The sequence below is a fragment of the Doryrhamphus excisus genome, chromosome 10 (assembly GCF_030265055.1).
Source record: "Doryrhamphus excisus isolate RoL2022-K1 chromosome 10, RoL_Dexc_1.0, whole genome shotgun sequence".
Taxonomy (NCBI): domain Eukaryota; kingdom Metazoa; phylum Chordata; class Actinopteri; order Syngnathiformes; family Syngnathidae; genus Doryrhamphus; species Doryrhamphus excisus.
In genome coordinates, this window is record NC_080475.1 from 15,055,600 (window position 1) to 15,076,332 (window position 20,733).

At 41.0% G+C, this 20,733-nt stretch overlaps 1 protein-coding gene across 4 annotated transcripts in view; it reads left to right on the forward strand.

The window, feature by feature from the left end:
- Positions 1-20,733, forward strand: part of bsna (bassoon presynaptic cytomatrix protein a) — a 73,838-nt gene that overhangs the window by 14,876 nt on the left and 38,229 nt on the right. For all 4 annotated transcript variants that reach the window (XM_058084001.1, XM_058084002.1, XM_058084003.1 and 1 more), the window contains exon 3: positions 12,440-14,413. In XM_058084001.1, the coding sequence (XP_057939984.1) occupies positions 12,440-14,413 (1,974 nt within the window). The remainder of the gene's footprint in view (positions 1-12,439; positions 14,414-20,733) is intronic.

The following is a 20,733-nucleotide window of genomic DNA, read 5'->3' on the forward strand; positions in this document are numbered from 1 at the left end:
AATCTGTACCTATTCAGGTACATTTCTTTAGATTTCATGGTTCCCGTGAAAACCCACAGCATTTTCTACCGCTTAACCTCACGAGGGTCGCGGGGGTGCTGGAGCCTATCCCAGCTGTCTTTGGGCGAGAGGTGGTGGTACACCCTGGACTGGTCGCCAGCCAATCACAGGGCACATATAGACAAACATATCAATTTGGAGTCGCCAATTAACCTAGCATGGTTTTGGAATGTGGGAGGAACCCACGCATACATGGGGAGAACATGCAAACTCCACACAGAGCTGGCGGAGGGTGGAATTGAACTCGGGTCTCCTTGCTGCGGTGCTAACCAATCAATCGCCGTGCAGCCGTCTGTATACATTTTTAATTTTCTACATCAGTGGTTCCCAAACTTTTTACAGTTACGTACCCCTTACATTTGTTTTCTATTCAAGTACCCCTTGGGGTACGCATACCCCACTTTGGATAACCACTATTCTACATGATGTCAGCCATCACGAGGGCATAGAAACCTTAACCTTAACCTTATAGGTGTTGATAAAAGGCGATTTATCTTTTTAACATACAGTTATACGTGTTGGATCCCGAATCCGATCCGGAAGTGGAGACAGTCGGAAGTTTCTGGGACTACCTCGGGTAGAGCTATTAGCAATTCCGCTTCCTTAGAGCTTGGGGGAGGGCAGAGAGTTTACATATAAGGAAGTAGACCCCTTTGTGACATCACAAAGGAATGGTTTTACCACGCCTTTTCAAACTGAGCATTTTCAGCCATCATCAACGTCTTTCAGGGCTCACTTCCAAATGCGGAAACATCATTATCCCAAACTTTGGCATCGTTGAACGCGAGAATACAACATTCTAACTACATAATAGGTCCCCTTTAAATAACAGTGTGACTGTGGACATGTTTATCAATGCATTTTAAATCCAACCTATAGGGGTCACTATATTAACTATACTACACACAGTCTACCTTAAGATGTTCTCATGGCTCTTTTATCATGATCGTCCTCCTCCTTTCCCTTCCTCTTATCTTCTCACCCTTTCTCGCTCCCTCTTTGCTTTTCAAACTCATCCTCTGAGCTGAGTGCCAGCGATGGGGCGGGAAGACTTATCTTTCCTCCTGCATGGCGAGGATCAGGTCTATTCTGGGAAAGTAGGATGGGGAAGAAGGTGAGGTGGACGAGGAATCTCTCTGCACATGCATTAATCATGAGGAGGGAGTATGGAGCGGATACTGTAGGCTCCGCGACATACCTGGACGCACACATATCGAAGAGAAGCAAACATGAGTTGAGCACACACATACGCACAAAAACACACACAAACACACACATACACACACCTTGCACAGAGTGGATGCAGCTGCAAGCCCAGCAGTTCAAGCGCGGGAATTCCTAATGAGGCGTTTTAAATGATGAATGCATTCTGCTGGCACTCACATGTCTGCAGATGGAATCACGAGGGTGGGGGGGGGGGGGGGGTACAGGCTGCAGATACAACATGGCCACACTAAAGAAAAAGAAAAATACAGATGTGACCTTCATGTTGGTGCTTCATACTTACATTTTTCCACATGAAAAAAACTATGCTGATAATTCTGTGTATTATATTAAGTGTAATTGGAAATGACAATAAATGGTTACATGTTGTGTTATTAATTCCATTTCAAAGCACAGTAGCCCAGTGGTTAGCATGTTGTCTCCGAGTCAGAAGGGGGGGGTGACACTAGAAAGGGAGCAGACGCTAACAGAGGTTGCAGGAGGATATTCAAAGGTTGGCTGGCTGCTGCCTCGGTGTGATAAGACTGTTTGGACTGACCTTTGCAAACAGGTCTGCATTAGAGTCCTGCATGTATAGATATCTTATCTAGTCTTTTCTTCTTCCACATTGCACACAGCCTTTGGTGGAGTCACTGTCCTGAGCTAGAAAAAAAAAGTTTAGTTGGTTAAGTATAATTAAACATTATTAGAGCTTTGTAGACATGAAATAACACCCCTATAGTCACTTGAATTAACCAAAAGAATGGATGTAATCATATAGAATAAGACATATTAGACATGAATAAGATAACATAGACACACGTTAGCATTGGGAGAGTTCTTTGCTGTTTTTTTTTGGGGGGGGGGGGGGCAGCGTATCTTTTGCAATGGCTCCAGTCAACTGGCATTAAGCTCCCCTCCTGATTCGCTGTTGCATCATCGCTGCAAATTAAATGGTGAACACTCCAGTGACGCACCAACACAACTTTCATCCTTATTATTCAGATTAACGAAAATAATAATAATAATAATAATAATAATAATAATAATAATAATAATAATAATAATAATAATAATGATAACAACAACAACAACCACAACAACAACAACAATAATAATAATAGTAATATTATAATAATGCCATATAGGTAGCTGTTATATTGGTTGCATGTTGTTTTGTTTTCCATTTTATTGATCTGATGGTATATTGATGATGATGGTAATAATGATGATGGTAATAATGATGATAATAATAATAATAATAATAATAATAATAATAATAATAATAATAATAATAATAATAATAATAATAATAATAATAATAATAATAATAATAATAATAATAATAATAATAATAATAATAATAATAATAATAATAATAATAATAATAATAATAATAATAATAATGCCATATAGGTAGCTGTTGGTTGCATGTTGTTATGTTTTCCATTTTATTGATCTGATGGTATATTGATGATGATGGTAATAATGATGATAATAATAATAATAATAATGTTGTTTTGTTTTCCATTATATTGATCTATCAAGACAGCCTTCCACCTGTTTATTCATTCTCTTACACTGTGTCCATTTACACACCTTCTATCTGTCTGTCTGTCTGTGCACATTTGGCACAATGATGATAAGTTTGGATTGGCTCCAAGGTGCTAGCTGGGTTTTAATTAGAAAATGTTATGGCGTGATCGTAATCAATACCATCGACCAGTTGAGGTTATTCAGTGGAAAGATGCAACTGGATGGCAAACATGGCACATATATGTGTGTGTGAGACGACAAGGGCATGTACGTGTGATGTGTATGAACTCAGAGGGAAGGAAAAGAAGCCGATTGATGAAATGGTGTGTGTGCAAATGAAGTGAGAGGTGAGTGTGTTTTATGGCTTTGTCTTAGTGCGAGAAGCTTGCTGATGGTAATCATGCTGAGATGGGCCTTTGGCTGTGTGCGTGTGTGCGTGTGTGTGTGTGTATTTCTATGTGTGTGTGTGTGTGTGTGTCATCTCATTTGTCAGGATCAAACTGAAAGAAGCGTCAGCGCTATTAGTCAGTCACTTCCCGTAAGTGTATATTCAGTTTTTTCATGTCACATCAGGCGAACTGTACATTAAGGTTGAACAATGTAATCAAACTTTGTCGTGTTGTGTTGGCAAAGGAAGATGTTTATAATACCCATGATTGTGTGTGTGTGTGTAGCTCCTGCTGCTCTTTACGAAGACGAAGGGGGAGACAGGAGCGTTGTGCTCGCAGCTGGAGAGTGCAGCACCTGCTAGACGCCAATTATGCTTCATTGATCGCACTTTGCCGCTGCCGGCATTGTGTTTGTGTGTGTAGTCAACAGGAACTAGAATCACAGCCAGGGAAGTTGACAAATATCCCTGTGTCGCTATTACAACTGGCAACATATGCAACATTTGACTTTTATGTCTAATTAGGACCAATGTCCTCAGTGGACAGGAACAACATGTTGTACCTGTGTTTACTTTGAGGGTAGGGGTCATTGTCGTAATACAGTACATTAGTCTGGGACTTGTAAGAGGAACTCTTCTCTCTCTGGAGTCATTGTAGACTCCACAAGACTTAATATGATAGTTATTATAAACATTTCTGGCAAGTGTTTATTCATTCGACCTTTAGGGGCAATGCAACACAAGTGAAACCATTCTGAAATCGAACATGTGAACCGAATCTGAAGCTCTTTCTATTTCCTGCCTGTGAATCAATCTTCTCTCCCTGCCCAGGAAAGGAGAACCCATCATGTTGATAGACAGGCCTATTACTGTAAATGCTGTGCATGTCTCTCCGGGTGCAGGTGCATTCAGGAGCCTGTGGAGATGTGCAGTGCACAACATGTGGCTAATTGTGTGTGTGTGTTATATATGTGGACTTGGATACAAAGTATATATATATAATATATGTATATATATAAGGGTTGCCAGTCACAAAAAATATTTAATCGTGATTAATTTTTTGACCAGTTAACTCATCATTAATCACATTTAATTGCAGTTAAGTTAAGTTGGAATATAAATCTCTTGGTGATGAGCAATTTGATATGCATATACTACTATACTCAATTACTGTACATCAAGTTGTATGTATCAAAAAATAATATACAGTTTTTGCATGTTTAATGGGAGCATTTTGTGCCACTTTGCTTGACAGCACTTGAACGCACCTTCTAACTTTGCCCCACGCTGTACTGCAATACAATAGTACAACTACTACTTAACTGTATTTTTGCTGATGCTGTGTGGGAACGCATAAAGAAAATATTTGCTGGCTTTATATTGCTAATACATTATATATAATATTACTATAATATATGGCTGCAGGGCAGTCGAGTGGTTAGCGCGCAGACCTCACAGCTAGGAGACCAGGGTTCAATTCCACCCTGTTCTCTCCGTGCATACGTGACTCCAAATTGTCCATAGGTATGAATGTGAGTGTGAATGGTTGTTTGTCTATATGTGCCCTGTGATTGGATGGCGACCAGTCCAGGGTGTACCCCGCCTCTCACCCCAAGATAGCTGGGATAGGCTCCAGCACCCCCACAACCCTTGTGAATGAATATTGCTCATCACCAAGAGATTTACATTCCGACTTAACTTTTTGCAACTGCGATTAAATGTGATTAATTATGAGTTAAGTGGGAAAAATTAATCACGATGAATGAATATATAATATTGCATATTTGGTTGGTGAAGAACCTCTCCAGGCTTGTACTGGTGGATGGTGACTTCAAAACACCCCAGTTTTTGGAATGCTTAATAAAACCCACTTTCTTTGACCACCTTTGAACGCAACATCTCCAGTTGTCACATAGCACAAAGATACTTTTATCATCTCCAAGATAAATCAACACAGATGGACTGGCAGCATGTACACACATTTTAGCTCACACTTCCAAGCAAAAAAATCAGCCCAGAGACGACTCGCTCCTTAAAAAAAAAACCAAGTCTGGACACTTTTATGGCTAGGTTAGAAAAGTAGAGTGACAAAGGTGACTCAGGGCGCCGTTATGTGTGTGAAATATAAAATGTTGACAGGGACATTCTTGTATTGATTAAAATGAGACCCTGATTTCCATTTAGAGTGCTAATACCACCAAATTCATGTATCTTTTTGAGTAGGGGAGGGGGTTGAAATGAACGAGCTTTCATGTATGAGGAGCCATTAAAATGTGCTGAGGTGTCCTTGGAGTAAAGCATTTATCATCCAAACACGTCAGTCCAGCATATGATGACTGCCTTTTAACAGGCTTTGGCCACCTTCCAGCATATGTGTCACCTTGCTGCAGGATTCGCTGGTCATTTCATGCATGTTAGAAAAAAAAACACTCTCATTTTTGCTGTGAAATTGTCTCTAATACATACTTGTCATGTGTGGAGATCTGTGATGTGCATCATGTTGACAGCTCCTCTGTGTGTGTTTACGGTATTACTTATCACCCATCTTTGAATCAGATAATGTGGGATGTTGCACACATTCTTGACAACATCTAATTTATAACGGTAACATCGACTGCTTTTATTCTTTGTTTACACCACATGGCTTATGCACTGACCATGCGAGCACTGCAGAAAAATAAAAGAATAACTTATTTGAAACATCAATAAATGAATGAATGAATGAATGTTTTCTAATGTAGTAGGGAAGATAAAGTAAGAAGCGGTAATGACTTACCACTTCCACACAAAATGAGGATAACCTTTTTTCACTATGTCACGTCTGTGATGATACCACTGCTTTTTGTTCTGGAGGGAGCACAGAAGAAATCATTAGAAAGGTCAGAGAAGAAATGGTCTTATTAAAAAGATGGTTTGATGATAATAGATTGTCCTTGAACCTAAGTAAAACTAAAATGTTTGCTAACAGCAGAAAGGACACGCACCAGCAAATACAAATAGACGGTGTAGACATTGAAAGGGTGAAGGAAAATTTATTTCTGGGGATCACAATAGATGAAAATATGAGCGGGAAACCTCATATTACAAATATACAACATAAGGTGACAAGAAATATTTCAATATTGAACAAAACAAAATTTGTTCTCAATCAGAAATCACTCCACACTCTTTATTGCTCTCTGGTTTTACCATATCTTACTTATTGTGTGGAAATATGGGCTAATAACTATAAAAGCAATCTTCACTCACTAAATGTACTGCAAAAAAGGATATCATCATTGGATGGTCATATCACCTCGTACTTCGGTACATGATAAAAACAAAACAACATTTTTTTAAACTTAAACTATATTAGGAAAGCAGGAAGTGAACAAATGTAACACTTACTGATTGTAAAAGTACCATGGAGGGGTAGGATTTAATAAGCTTTGCTTCTTCCTACTCCTTTTGGACATGTGGAACTGTGAACTGATTATGTGATGCATTCAATTGTAATCTGATGCATGTTCAAATGAAATTAAACCATTACCATTACCATAATGTTATGGCAGAATACATGCAGTGTTCAGGTCATGTGATGTAACGTCATGTTTTACTAACAACCTGCGACCTAAGTGAAGATAAGCGGCATATAAAATAGATGGACTAGATTAATTTGCCTCCATTGTGGGTTATTTTGCAGCTGTGATCAATTAAAAAAGTAGAGTCTTTAGTGAAACTGTGCTAGTCGGGCCAAGAACTACAGAGTCAACCGCTAATAATGTTAGCTGGTGGACAATGGCTTACGGTTCAGTACATGCTAACAAACGCTAAAATGTTACACCGTAATAAAAATATATAACAAACATAGCTGGGCTTCTTCTTTGGTGGGTTCTTTGGAGGATGGTTTAGTAATCATAGCCATGTAGCCACCTGTCTATTGTATTTCTATTAGCACACGTGCTTCAAATCATATTACTTGGTCATTTTGTTAGTAGCGAGCAGCAGAAAAACCAAAACGGAGCGAATGAAGAGGACCTCTTAAAAACATGATGATAGATTTTTCCTCCCTCCTCTGAGGTCTTTTGGCTCCTTGATTGGATCTTCCACCATCCACCTCCTGTCCCCCGAACATCCTTTTGTGTCTCCAGGCTAATTAATGACAAATTGGATTATGGAGCCCCGGTGAACTCTGCTTCATGGAACTTCCACTGTGCTCCCCTTTCTCAGCTGAGACTCCATGATATTAGGATTACTATTTTGACAGATGTGGCAATAAGTGCACGCTTTTTTTCTTTGCTTCTAAGGTACCCTTCATATATAATATCATTTTTTTTATTTGGCACATACACCCAAATATAAAGCCACATTTTTGTGGCAATCCCCACTCACAGCTATTGGAACATCAATATACATTAAATATTCAAGTTTAAACACCCTTAATGCACAAAATAATCATTCATTCATTTTCTACCGCTTATCCTGACGAGGGTCGCGGGGAGTGCTGGAGCCTATCCCAGCTGTCTTCGGGCAAGAGGCGGGGTACACCCTGGACTGGTTGCCAGCCAATCACAGGGCACATATAGACAAAGAGGAACTGGAGACGTTGCGTTCAAAGGTGGTCAAAGAAAGTGGGTTTTATTAAGCATTCTAAAAACTGGGGTGTTTTGAAGTCACCATCCACCAGTACGAGCCTCAGAGAGGTTGTTTACCAACCAAATATGCAATATTATATATGAATTAATTGTGATTAATTTTTCCCAGTTAACTCATAATTAATCACATTTAATCACAGTTGCAGAAAGTTAAGTCGGAATGTAAATCTCTTGGTGATGAGCAATATTCATTAACGAGGGGTGCGGGGAGTGCTGGAGCCTATCCCAGCTGTCTTGGGGTGAGAGGCGGGGTACACCCTGGACTGGTGGCCAGCCAATCACAGGGCACATATAGACAAACAACCATTCACACTCACATTCATACCTATGGACAATTTAGAGTCACCAATTAACCTAGCATGTTTTTGGAATGTGGGAGGAAACCGGGTATGTGGGATTGAACTCGGGTCTCCTAGCTGTGAGGTCTGCACGCTAACCACTAGCCTGCCGTGCCACCCACAAAATAATCATTCAACTTAATTATTTGTTCAGATGATGCACACAGAGCAATGAACAAATTCATGCTCTGTGTCCTTTCTGTTCTGTTCTTGTTGTGCCATGAGTTGTGATTATTTATCATTTTTGTTCACATACATTACAATTGGCATACTGGTGGGAACATATGATATATACCAGTGTTTTTCAACCTTTTTGAGCCACGACACAAATTTTTTACATTGGAATAATCTTGAGGAAAAACAACCAACCACCTCACAAGCATCACTAAGTCTGTTGGAGGAACGGACAAATATTACTAGCATATTACAATGCTCTGCTAGTCTTTGCACCACAGAGACTGGCCTACATGCTAACCACTTTCTTAGTAACACCACACAAAAAATGTAAAAATGGTTGCGTGCAAAATTTTGTTCAAACTCAAAATTCTATCACTTCAGTTGCCTTTGAATTAGAATGTTCCGGTGTATTATGCTGAAGGCAGAGTAATGGATTCGGCATGATAGGGCTATGTGTCCCTATGAAACACAAAAACAGAAAGTGGAGGATTATGCGGTTTTGGAGTAGAAGTGGAAAGCCTGCTAATGAAGCTCGACGTGATTAGAGTGCCACCGGATTAGCAAACTGCTGAGTCCTCTAAGGTTCACTTTCGCTTCATTGCTGCTTGGCTTTTTTTTCCCCCTTCCATCCTATGCTAAATGTGCCATCGGAAAAGCGTGCACTGATTGTTATAAAGCACAACATGGTCACACCTTGTCTTCGCCTCCCTCTCCTCATATATAATAATGATGGGCAGCACAACATGGGAAGAGACTGTGAAACAAAAATTATACTTTCAAATTTCTTGCTATTTAAAAACTCAAGCCAGCATTTTCACCTTTCAGAACCGAGTAAACTAGAGCATAAAGAGGGAGGAAAGAAAAATGATCATATAGAAGTACATAGATACTGTACGTAAAGCAGATTGAAACAAGATTTCATGAGAAAGTAAAATAGCAGATGCAGCTATGAATATGATGTAGTGTAGTTCTACACCACTCTAAACCGGAACCATTATATCACATACATGCATCGTGATATAATCGATGCACTGCCAGCGCTACAATACTTTAACGATACATGGAATTTTCTGGCGATATGATGCGATACGATTCACCCTCTTCATAATCATTTAGTTCAAATCAATGCAATCCAATATGATATGGTGCAATTTCTTGCAATATGATGCAATTCAACATGATGCAAATAAGCAAAGGGGAAAAATGGAATTGATTATGGTCCTACAAAAGGTATTTGGCTTTATACCTTCTAGGCACTTGGCAGTAAATTCAACTAAAGTGTTGTTGGTCTTTTTTTTTTTTTACTATGCACCACTTCTTGATCATTCTTTTTGTCATCTTAAAACAGCAACAACTTTTCTCACAATTTCACATCGGCTACGTAATTACAATAGCAGTGGTTCAGTGGCGGAGTCAAACATTCATTCATTCATTCATTTTCTACCACTCTTCCTCACGAGGGTCGCAGAGGCGGGGTACATCCTGGACTAGTGGCCAGCCAATCACAGGGCACATATAGACAAACAACCATTCACACTCACATTCATACCTATGGACAATTTGGAGTCGCCAATTAACCTAGCATGTTTTTGGAATGTCGGAGGAAACCGGAGTACCCGGAGAAAACCCACGCATGCACGGGGAGAACATGCAAACTCCATACAGAGATGGCCCAGGGTGGAATTAAACCCTGGTCTCCGAGCTGTGAGGTCTGCGCACTAACCACTCGACTCCACTCCACCCGCGGAGTCAAACAATGAAACAATAATTACTGCTGTATAAAATACAGTACAGCAACAATAAAGTTAAAGTGACACGTTCAACAGTGCAATCAATGTTTGTTTATATTCCTGTCTGCAAAACATACTGCTAATATAAATGAGCTAGCAGCTAGGCTAATACAGTAAGTGAGGGGCAGAAAGTGTAAAACAACTTATACCATTTTTAAAAATTCAGGAAGAAGACGACTGCTCTGTTGTTCTAAGATCCACTGACCTGATTTGCTTGGTTTTGGAGGAACTAGACAGGGGGGGCGGCGGTAGACTTGTCCGTTTTATGGTGTCGGGGGGGGTCAGCATGTTTGTTGTGTTGTACGGCTTCTTAATGCGGCATTCTTTGCAAATGACGGAGGTTTTGTCGAGCTTTACGCCGTTCTTTGAGAATCCGTAGTTTTTCCAAACATACCATTTAAACGTTGCGGGGGGGGGGGGGGGGGGGGGGTAAATATAGAAACTTCCTCGCTGCTGCTTGCGTGCGAGCGTCCATGCTGTTTTACTAGTAGTTGTATGTGCCTCACGGCTTCTGTCCATATTCAATCCAAAACACGAAATAATGATGGTGCATTCATTGTGCCTGAGGAACAGCATATGGAGTGAAATTGAACATTAATAAAACGCCGCTGGGGCGGCACGGCGGTCGAGTGGTTAGCGCGCAGACCTCACAGCTAGGAAACCAAGGTTCAATCCCACCCTCGGCCATCTCTGTGTGGAGTTTGCATGTTCTCCCCGTGCATGCTCGGTTTTCTCCGGGTACTCCGGTTTCCTCCCACATTCCAAAAACATGCTAGGTTAATTGGCCACTCCAAATTGTCCATAGGTATGAATGTGAGTGTGAATGGTTGTTTGTCTATATGTGCCCTGTGATTGGCTGGCAACCAGCCCAGTGTGTACCCCGCCTCTCGCCTGAAGACAGCTGGGATAGGCTCCAGCACCCCCTTGTGAGGAAAAGCGGTAGAAAATGAATGAATGAATGAATAAAACGGCGCTTGCATCGGATTTTACCGATACCCACAAATGCATCACAATGAATCTTGATTTCACCCATCAATTGCATCCATACCTAATGAATGAGCCGATGCACTCACATCACGCACATACGCATCAATGTATCGATTAATATCAATCATTTTCCACACCCTTAATGCATGAATGTATACCTCTCAACCAGTATCAAGTATTATATATATTATATGGAGGATTATTTTCCATGTACATGATCATGTACAGTAAGTGGCCATGATCTTCCATCTTGTTCACTCTAATTAGAGGATTGTGTAAGGGAGACATTATAGGGGTGATTCAACAGTGGATGGGAGGGGGGGGGGGGTTGTTAGAGTGCTGTATATTTACGCATTGCATTGTGGGAAAGAAAGGGGATGGGAGCAATGTAAAGAGATTTACAGTGCCAAGCCCTGGCTGCAGAGACACTAAAATAGTAGTCTTTAGAGTGGTTAGCAGGGGACGCACTCCTCTGAGGAGACCAGCACGTTGACACTCTTCACATATACGGATACATTTTCCAAGTCACACGAAATTAGAGATGGGACGACGGAGAAGGGTCTTTAGACAGCTGTCATCCGGAGAAAAGCGAGGGGTGATTTTGAGGGATCGTGATGGGTGAGGCTTGTTTCATGGTTATTATCGATGTTTATGTCTTGTAGATGTACGCCCACACACGTGTGTGCATGGACTTTCAGATTTATGTCTGCATCCCGAAAACTGAAATTTGTCTTAAGTTGTGTTGACATCTTAAGAGCCATGCCGTGGTCAATTTACTTTTTCCGCCTTGAAATTCTGGTTGATATTTTTCTCTTTGTGTCCATGTTCCCGTCTCACTGGGTGCCTTGACATTTATTAATATTTTAGTCTTTCAATCTACATGGCAGAGAAAGGGATGTATTGTGTTGCTGCGATAGTAGTGACAGTATAGGATGAGAAATGCAAACTTAGTAATATTCATTCATTTTCTACCTCTTATTCTTACGAGGGTCGCCAGCCAGCCAATCACAGGGCACATATAGACAAACAACCATTCACACTCACATTCATACCTATGGACAATTTGGAGTCGCCAATTAACCTAGCATGTTTTTGGAATGGGGGAAGAAACCGGAGTACACGCGGAGAACATGCAAACTCCACACAGAGATGGCCGTGGGTGGAATTGAACTCAGGTCTCCTAGTTGTGAGGCCTGTGTGCTAACCGCTCACTTAGTAATATAAATAATTGAATTACTTTCTTTCTATTTTGCATAGTCTTAGCCAACATTTTACTTTTAAGTTTTACTAAGTTTAAATATCCTTTCTGTATTGTGTTTTCTCCAGGTCCAGGAGTGGCTGTGTCTAAACTGTCAGATGCAGAGAGCTCTTGGCATTGACATGACCACGCCTCGTTCCAAGAGCCAACAACAGATCCACTCTCCGTCACACCAAGCAAAACCTATTGTCCAAACTCAGCAGGCTACACCTCAGCCAACAGAGCCAACGACTGCAGCACGGCCCAAACCTTTGGCCCAAAGCCAGCCGGCCCAGCAACAGCAGCAGCAGCAGCAGCAACAACCGCAGTCTCAACTTTATGGCCAGAATCAGCCCTACTCCCAGTCTCAGTCTCAGTCATATTCCCAGGCACAAACATACCCCCAGTCGCAGCCATATTCCCAGGCCCAGACATATCCTCAATCCCAGCAGTATCAACAGTCTCAGCAGTACCCGCAGTCACAACAGTACCCTCCGTCTCAACAGTACCCCCAGTCCCAGCAGCATCCCCAGGCTCAGCAGTATCCCCAGTCTCAGCAGTTCCCCCAATCGCAACAGTACCCCCAGTCCCAGCAGTATCCCCAGTCCCAGCAGTATCCCCAGTCCCAGCAGTACCCTCAGTCTCAGCAGTATCCCCAGGCTCAGCAGCAGCCTTACACACAGTCCCAGTCTGGACCCCAGGCTCAGCAGCAGCCTTACACACAGTCCCAGTCTGGACCCCAGGCTCAGCAGCAGCCTTACACACAGTCCCAGTCTGGACCACAGGCTCAGCAGCAGCCTTACACACAGTCCCAGTCTGGACCTCAGGTTCAGCAGCAGCCTTACACGCAGTCCCAGTCTGGACCACAGGCTCAGCAACAGCCTTACCCGACATCACAGTTTGGACCCCAGGGTCAGCAGCAGCAGGTGCAGCAGCAGCCTTATAACCAGTCCCAGTCAGGACCCCAGAGTCAGCAATATCCCCATACTCAGCAGTTTCTCCCGGCTCAGCAGCAGCCTTATCCACAGTCCCAATCAGGGCCCCAGACTCAGCCTCATAGTTCCCAAGGCTTACAGAGTCGCTCATCTTCTGGTGACCCCCAGGGCCAGACAGGTCCCTCCCATCAGGGTATGAGAGGTCCAGGAACTGGTTCTGCAGGCCTCATCCAACCTGGGGGTCCACGGATTCCCCATCCTGGTGCTGTACCGCTCCCAGGCTTAACTAAAGCACCCTCCCAACCTGATTTGGGTCATGGCTCTCCTATGCACCAGTCCATGGCGCGGCACCATGACCACACCCGAAGTGCTGGCTCCTCTCCAGCTCATAAGCCCCAGAGTCAAGCCCATCCTCCAGCCCAGGACGGATTGACCAAGCTGTTTGGCTTTGGGGCGTCCTTGCTCAATCAAGCTAGTACATTGATCAATGTCGACCCTTTGCCCACCTCTAGCCATCCCAGTCCTGCACGAAGCAAAGTGATGTTCAGTAATGCAACTGACACCAAACCGCAACAACAAGGGGCCTCAGCTGCTAAACCACATGGGGGGATGGGGGCTTCTCACGGTCCAACTCCAATTGGCGGTCCTCATGCACAGAGTCAAATGGGTGGCCAACATCCACCAAACCAAATTCGCGGCCCTCATGGACCAAACCTTATAGGTGGACCACATGGACCAAGTCAAATGGGGGTTCAAATGGGGGGTTCCCATCCACCAAGCCAGGCGGTAGGTTTGCATGCACCAAAGCAACAGCAGCAGAGCCTACCACATCAACAAGGAATGCCTCCACATCAGTCGCCTGCTCTTCTTCAAAAAGATTCACATCAAATTCAAGGGCAAGAACATCAGCAGACACCATCACATATGCAGAAGGTGGAACCAAAGCAGGAACCCGTGACCGCTCCCGTAGCAGCTCCGGAGCCAGTGAAGCCCAAAGTGAACTGTCCTCTTTGTAAAACAGAGCTGAACATCGGCAGTACCGATCCGCCCAACTACAACTCCTGTACACAGTGCCACACTCAAGTGTGCAACCTGTGCGGCTTCAACCCCACGCCACATCTGGTGGAGGTAAGGACAGCGACACATAAGACCAAACATACACTGCACAGTAAACATTTGATAAGAAGTGTGTTTGAAAGACGGAGGCAGGGAAAGGAACCAGAAACGTTGCATTAATGAAAGATGAAAATGAAAAATGGCACTCATTAAGAAAATAAGCAAGCAAAGAGAGAACATGAGCAATAACATGTACTCCCTGTGTATTATCATCATATGATGGAAAACAAATGATCCAAATTAAGAGTGGAAACATGCAGACAGGCAGATTGGGAGCACGATGCCTTCAGGATCTTCAGGGAATACAGTTGGTCATGCTACTGTATACTGTGTCACTGCCTTGAGATAGACCTAAAGATAATGCACAGAGTTATATTTAGATACGACTGCTGGCTGCAGATGTTATTTAGACCGAGAAAAATTGTGTGTGAGCATATGGTGTGATGGTAGTGGGGAAAAAAGGAAGTGTAATATACACAATTCCAACACTTCCAAGGCAGAAATATTATTGTATTATTGCAGTACTACATTCATTCATTTTCTACCGCTTATCCTCATGAGGGTCGCAGGAGGTGCTGGAGCCTATCCCAGCTGTCTTCAGGCGAGAGGCGGGGTACACCCTGGACTGGTCGCCACAGCCAATCACAGGACACATATAGACAAACAACCATTTGCCAATTAACCTAGCATGTTTTTGGAATGTGGGAGGAAACCGGAGTACCTGGAGAAAACCCACGCATGCACGGGGAGAACATGCAAACTCCACACCGAGATGGCCGAGGGTGGGATTGAACTCGGGTCTCTTAGCTGTGAGGTCCGCGTGCTAACCACTCCACCCACCGTGCAGCCGAATCCATATAATCCATATGGACTTTTGGCGATTTTGGCGATTGTCATAACATCTGCTGTTGATACATGCTTTGCACTACAATAACCACTACTAATTGTAATATATTCATGCCCAACTGTCTATATTTCCACAATTTCCTTTTTGATTCAAAAAGCAAATCAGTGCAGTAAAAAAACATGACAAATCGTGACCAGCGAGGTTCTATGTACTGTATAGCAAGTCTGGATGAAAAATGTATGACTGCAGATGACCGACCGAGTTTGAAAAGGACAAGAACACTGTGTGATAGAGAAACACGAAGGCTTGATTTATCAATAATGTATGTCAGGTTTTTAAAATATAAATAGTGGGAGAGATTAAATATGTAAAGGCTGCTTGGCGGCGGCGGTGGTGGTGGTGGTGGTATATCCTGAAAAAGCAAAGAGAAGAGTCATTGAGTTTGTTCTGTTCCCCTCTGGCTGGTCTTTCTAGACTTCCTGACTTTGTAGTTTTTTTTTCCCGTTTTTGGCAAAACTTTATGGAAGAATAAGGAATGAGGCATAAGTTCACTGGGAGTAATATATGGATCTTGGAAAAAGATGGCTCTGAAACAATAATATGTCTGCCTATACTAGGGGTCGGCAACCTTTACTATCAAAAGAGCCATTTTACCCTCTCGCTCACTAAAGAAAAATAGACTGAAGCCGCAAAAACATCTTATAAATCTATCTATATAAAAATATCTTATAAACTTTTGAAAAGTTTGAATATTTATTCAAGTTATATTTATATATATATATTAATATATTATATTATTTATTTTTAAATATTTTATATTATATTTATTTAAGTTTTAACAGCAGAATACAATAAATAGAAGTGCAGTGTGATGGATGCCAACTCATAGATTTTTATTTATTTATTTATTTATTTATTTTTTGAAGCAAAGATTTTGATTGACTGCCAGATTTGGAAGGAATTTTGGGGTATCAAAGTAGTTCAGGGGAGAGAAAAAAAGCAGAGTTGGTCGAGTATAGGGTCTGCAAATGGAGCCACAACAAAGAGGCTCTGGAGCCATGGGTTGCTGACCCCTGGGCTATACTGTAATAGAAATTACATAGTTGTCAATGCAAAGACGACAAACAAAAGATGACACACACACACACACACACACACACACACACACATAGATGCTGCATAAGCAGGTGTTAGTGACTGACTGAATGAGGCCATTTGTGTGTCCAGTCTGTCTGTCTGGCTTTCACAGATGTTGTTTGTGCTGTCTTTGCAGTTATTACTGCACCAGCTCTATACCTGTTTGGGGATGTGAGCCTTCATATCAATTTATTTGTGAGTGTGACTGCAAGTTGGCTGGTGGGTGAAATGTTGGGCAAAGGAAAGGTTCCCTTTGCAACCTATAATAAATGTCTTGACTGTAATTTTTAATTGTCCAATCTGGTTCATATTGGGGCTGCACGGCGGTCGAGTGGTTAGAGCACAGACATCACAGCTAGGAGACCAGGGTTCAATTCCATCTTTGTGTGGAGTTTGCATGTTCTCCCCGTGCATGTGTGGGTTTTCTCCGGGTACTCCGGTTTCCTCCCACATTCCAAAAACATGCTAGGTTAATTGGTGACTCCAAATTGTCCATAGGTATGAATGTGAGTGTGAATGGTTGTTTGTCTATATGTGCCCTGTGATTGGCTGGCCACCAGTCCAGGGTGTACCCCGCCTCTCGCCTGATGACCGCTGGGATAGGCTCCAGCACCCCTGTGAGGAAATGCGGTAGAAAAAGAATGAATGTTTCATATTAAGTAGGGTAAGTGTTGCCTTCATTTAGAGGTGAAAACAACATGAAAACAAGAAAACTGTTTGTGAATTTGAAAAAAGAACTTTTGCACAAATACTGGTCATAGCCACTACAACTATTTGGAATGTCCGGAAAAAAAATGTCTAATTTGAGAATAAGATAAGATTCATTCATTCACTTGTACAGAGCACTAGGGCTGCAACTAACGATGACTGTAATAATTGATGAATTGGTTAAAGGCAATGAGGGGCGTTTATTTGATTGGTTAAGATCACACCTAGCTGGGTTAAACCCTGTCATGTCATTGCTCCTCCCTTGTTGCTGCTTGCGCTGGTTGGAAGGGAAGGAGGTGTGGGTGCGCCGAGCTGCGCTGGGGTGTGCCGCTCATGAAAATTATCCACTGGCCACACCCTGCAGATGAAAAGGAAAAAAAGGTGTCACTCCGCGCTGGCTTCCAGCCTATTTCAGAGTTGATTTGAAACTGGTCTGGTCACCAGCCAATCACAGGGCACATATAGACAAACAACCATTCACACTCACATTCATAACTATATGGACAATTTGGAGTGGTCAATTAACCTAGCATGCATGTTTGTGTACTCAAAGGTAGAAATGCGTGTCGCGATGTTTGTACCTTAGCGCTCCCTCGCCCCCCGGGGGGGCCCACATCCTATTATATGAGAATCAGAGAGTTAAGGAGCCTCAAAAGAAGTCAGTTAAGGATTCAGTGAGTCATGCTCCTCCATTTAGAAAGAAAGCAGAACAAAAAATAGCGAGCAGGAGCAGCAGCAAGAACCATCTCCTAATGGAGCAACGGTTCGCTCCACTACTTCACGACATCTCGCCACAATTAATAATACAACAACTCCGTATCCTCGTTCCTTGTCTCCTTGCTACTGTCAACTCTCCTCCACCTCTGCTGTCCTTTACACGAGTTCTTACATACACTCGCTTCCCAATTTTCCTCAACTTTGTGACTCATATGCTTTAAGCGTAAATAGAGGCCAACTCTTCTTTCCTTCTTTCCCTAAGTCCCCTCCTCACGTAACTGTATTTTTTCGAACTCTCACACTTTGTTACATTTGAAATGACGTGTTAAATCGCGTGCAAACCTGACGTCCAAACTCAAAGATGACATGAACACGGGTGGTGCGCTAGTTGTTGTTTGAATTCTTTTTGTTAGGGAGAAATGCTGAATGTCATCCCAGGATGACTTCATTAAGGATAGCATCGACAATTAAATGCTGCACTTTAATCGCTCTATTTGGATATAAAAAAAAGCGTTTGGGATATTCTGGGTATCTGTGAAGTGAACTTTTGTTTCAACAACGTTCTATTTATAAGCCGCCAATTCTCAAGGTGGTTCTCATATTTAGAAACAACAAATACCTTTCAGTTGACGAGGATAAACACGTGGATCTTGTTCTGTTCTGACCTCATTGCTTGAACTAACCATGTAGCGAGTGCTTTGGCATAGCATGCGTATTTCCATGGTTGTATTTTTTCACCTTTACTAAATTATTGTAATTCATTTTATGTAAAATTTCAGAATATAGAATGTATGTTTTCACCTGAGAATGCTTAAAGTATATTATTTCTCTGTCTTGGTTGGATAGAACATTAACTATATGCAAAATGATATAATGCTGCTGTATAATAATAATCATCATCATCATCATCATAACATTATGATGATGATCATGATGATGATTATCATAATTATTATTAGTAGTAGTTGTAGTATACTACTAATAATTATTATATTAATAATAACAAATCTTATTATTATACCTTCTCATATTATTGTTATAATTATATAATATAAGATGGAATTATTCCATTATTATTTACAATTTTATGTTATATAATAATAATAATAATAATAATAATAATAATAATAATAATAATAATATAATATTGGAATATATAATAATAATAATAATAACAATAATAGTAAATTTTACAAAATGTATTCTAATATTATTCCATTATTATTAATAATTCTATGTTATATAATATAATAATAAAAATAGTAATATAACAATAGTAATATAATAATTATTATAATATAATAATAATTATAATATATATATAATAATAATAACAAATATTTACAAATAATTTACAAAATGTATTCTAATATTATTCCATTATTATTCATAATAATTCTATGTTAATGATAATAATAATAATTACTGTTATCAACTTTAATAATAGTAATAATTATTATTCAACTTTAATAATAATAAAATATAATTCAATAATACAATTATAATATAATTGTATAAAAATAATATTTACATTTTACAAAATGTATATTATTGATAATTCTATGTTACATTGTATCATAATAATATATAATAACAACAATAATAATAATATATAATAATAATATTAGTAGCAGTATTTTCTCTTTAAAAAAATCACAAATGGCTTCCTTCGATCTGCATCATATTTCCTGTTTGACTTTTGTATGAAGGCTATCAGGGCAGGAGGCCATCACTTGTGATGGCGTCACCATGCGGGAACTAAAACACATCCAGTTCATTATGGTGGCCCGAGGGCCGGAATGCACTCATGATTGTGAATACACTCAACGTGCGATGGAGGGCGTGTTTGTGAAGTACCTTGAAGTTGTGTATTTTCACCGTCCTACTTTTCCCATTTCCCTCTCTCTGTCATGCTGTCTTTAAGTGGGTCACCGAGGAGAGCCACCCTGGGCTATGTAGCTGATTAAATGCATCCCTCACACACGCACGCATACACCCACACACCCACACACAAATGACAGACCCCCACAGGAGCACCATGTGTGATTGTGAGCCAGTTGAATCCTAAAAGGTGAAGGGGACGATGCTGCTGAGGAATGTTGGGAATTCCCTCAATGGGACACCGGAGGTAAAAGAACTCAAGGAGGCGGAATTGTTATTCTTTTTTTAAAACGCTTTTAGGTTGAGCAGCTGCAGTTAATTACAAGAGATGATGTCTCTGCCCATGTTAGATTCCTTAATTAATCTACTATTCATTGGCTGTAAACTAACAGAATCCTGTAATTGCAACTGCTAATCCTTTGGGGGGGAGCACTGGGTGACCAGGAGTAACAATCAATCAGGTACAAAACACATTGGAATATATTACATAGTAAACAAAAAAACAGCATGGCGCACCCTGAAGGAGGCCTTTTATTTCCTGGGAGCGCTGTCCCAGGTGCTGCACATCAGCAATCAGCCGCCTTGGGTCCCATGGAAGCCTCAGGGAGACAGCATGATAAGGGCGGGTCCCATGGAACCCCATTCATTTATCTGTACTGTACACTGAAAAAAATTACACTTTGGATCAACTTTAAAAAATTACTCTAATTTATTACACCTAAATTTATTAGTTTTTCTCCAATTATATGGATGAAACTATACATTTTGATTTACTTGAAATACATTTTTGACCTTAAGACAAAGAAAGAAACTGCATTCATACAAAGTAAAAATATAACTCATAAAAAAGACTTTTTTAGTCTTTGTTACAACTTAATATTTTATTTTCTTAATTTTAGTATAAATTTTACTTTGTTATAAACTAATTGAATTGCTGTAATTTTGTTACATGCATTTTTTCCCCCTCAAATTAAATTTCTGATACAATACAAACTATAGGGCTGCACGGCAGTCGTAAGGTTAGCGTGCAGACCTCACAGCT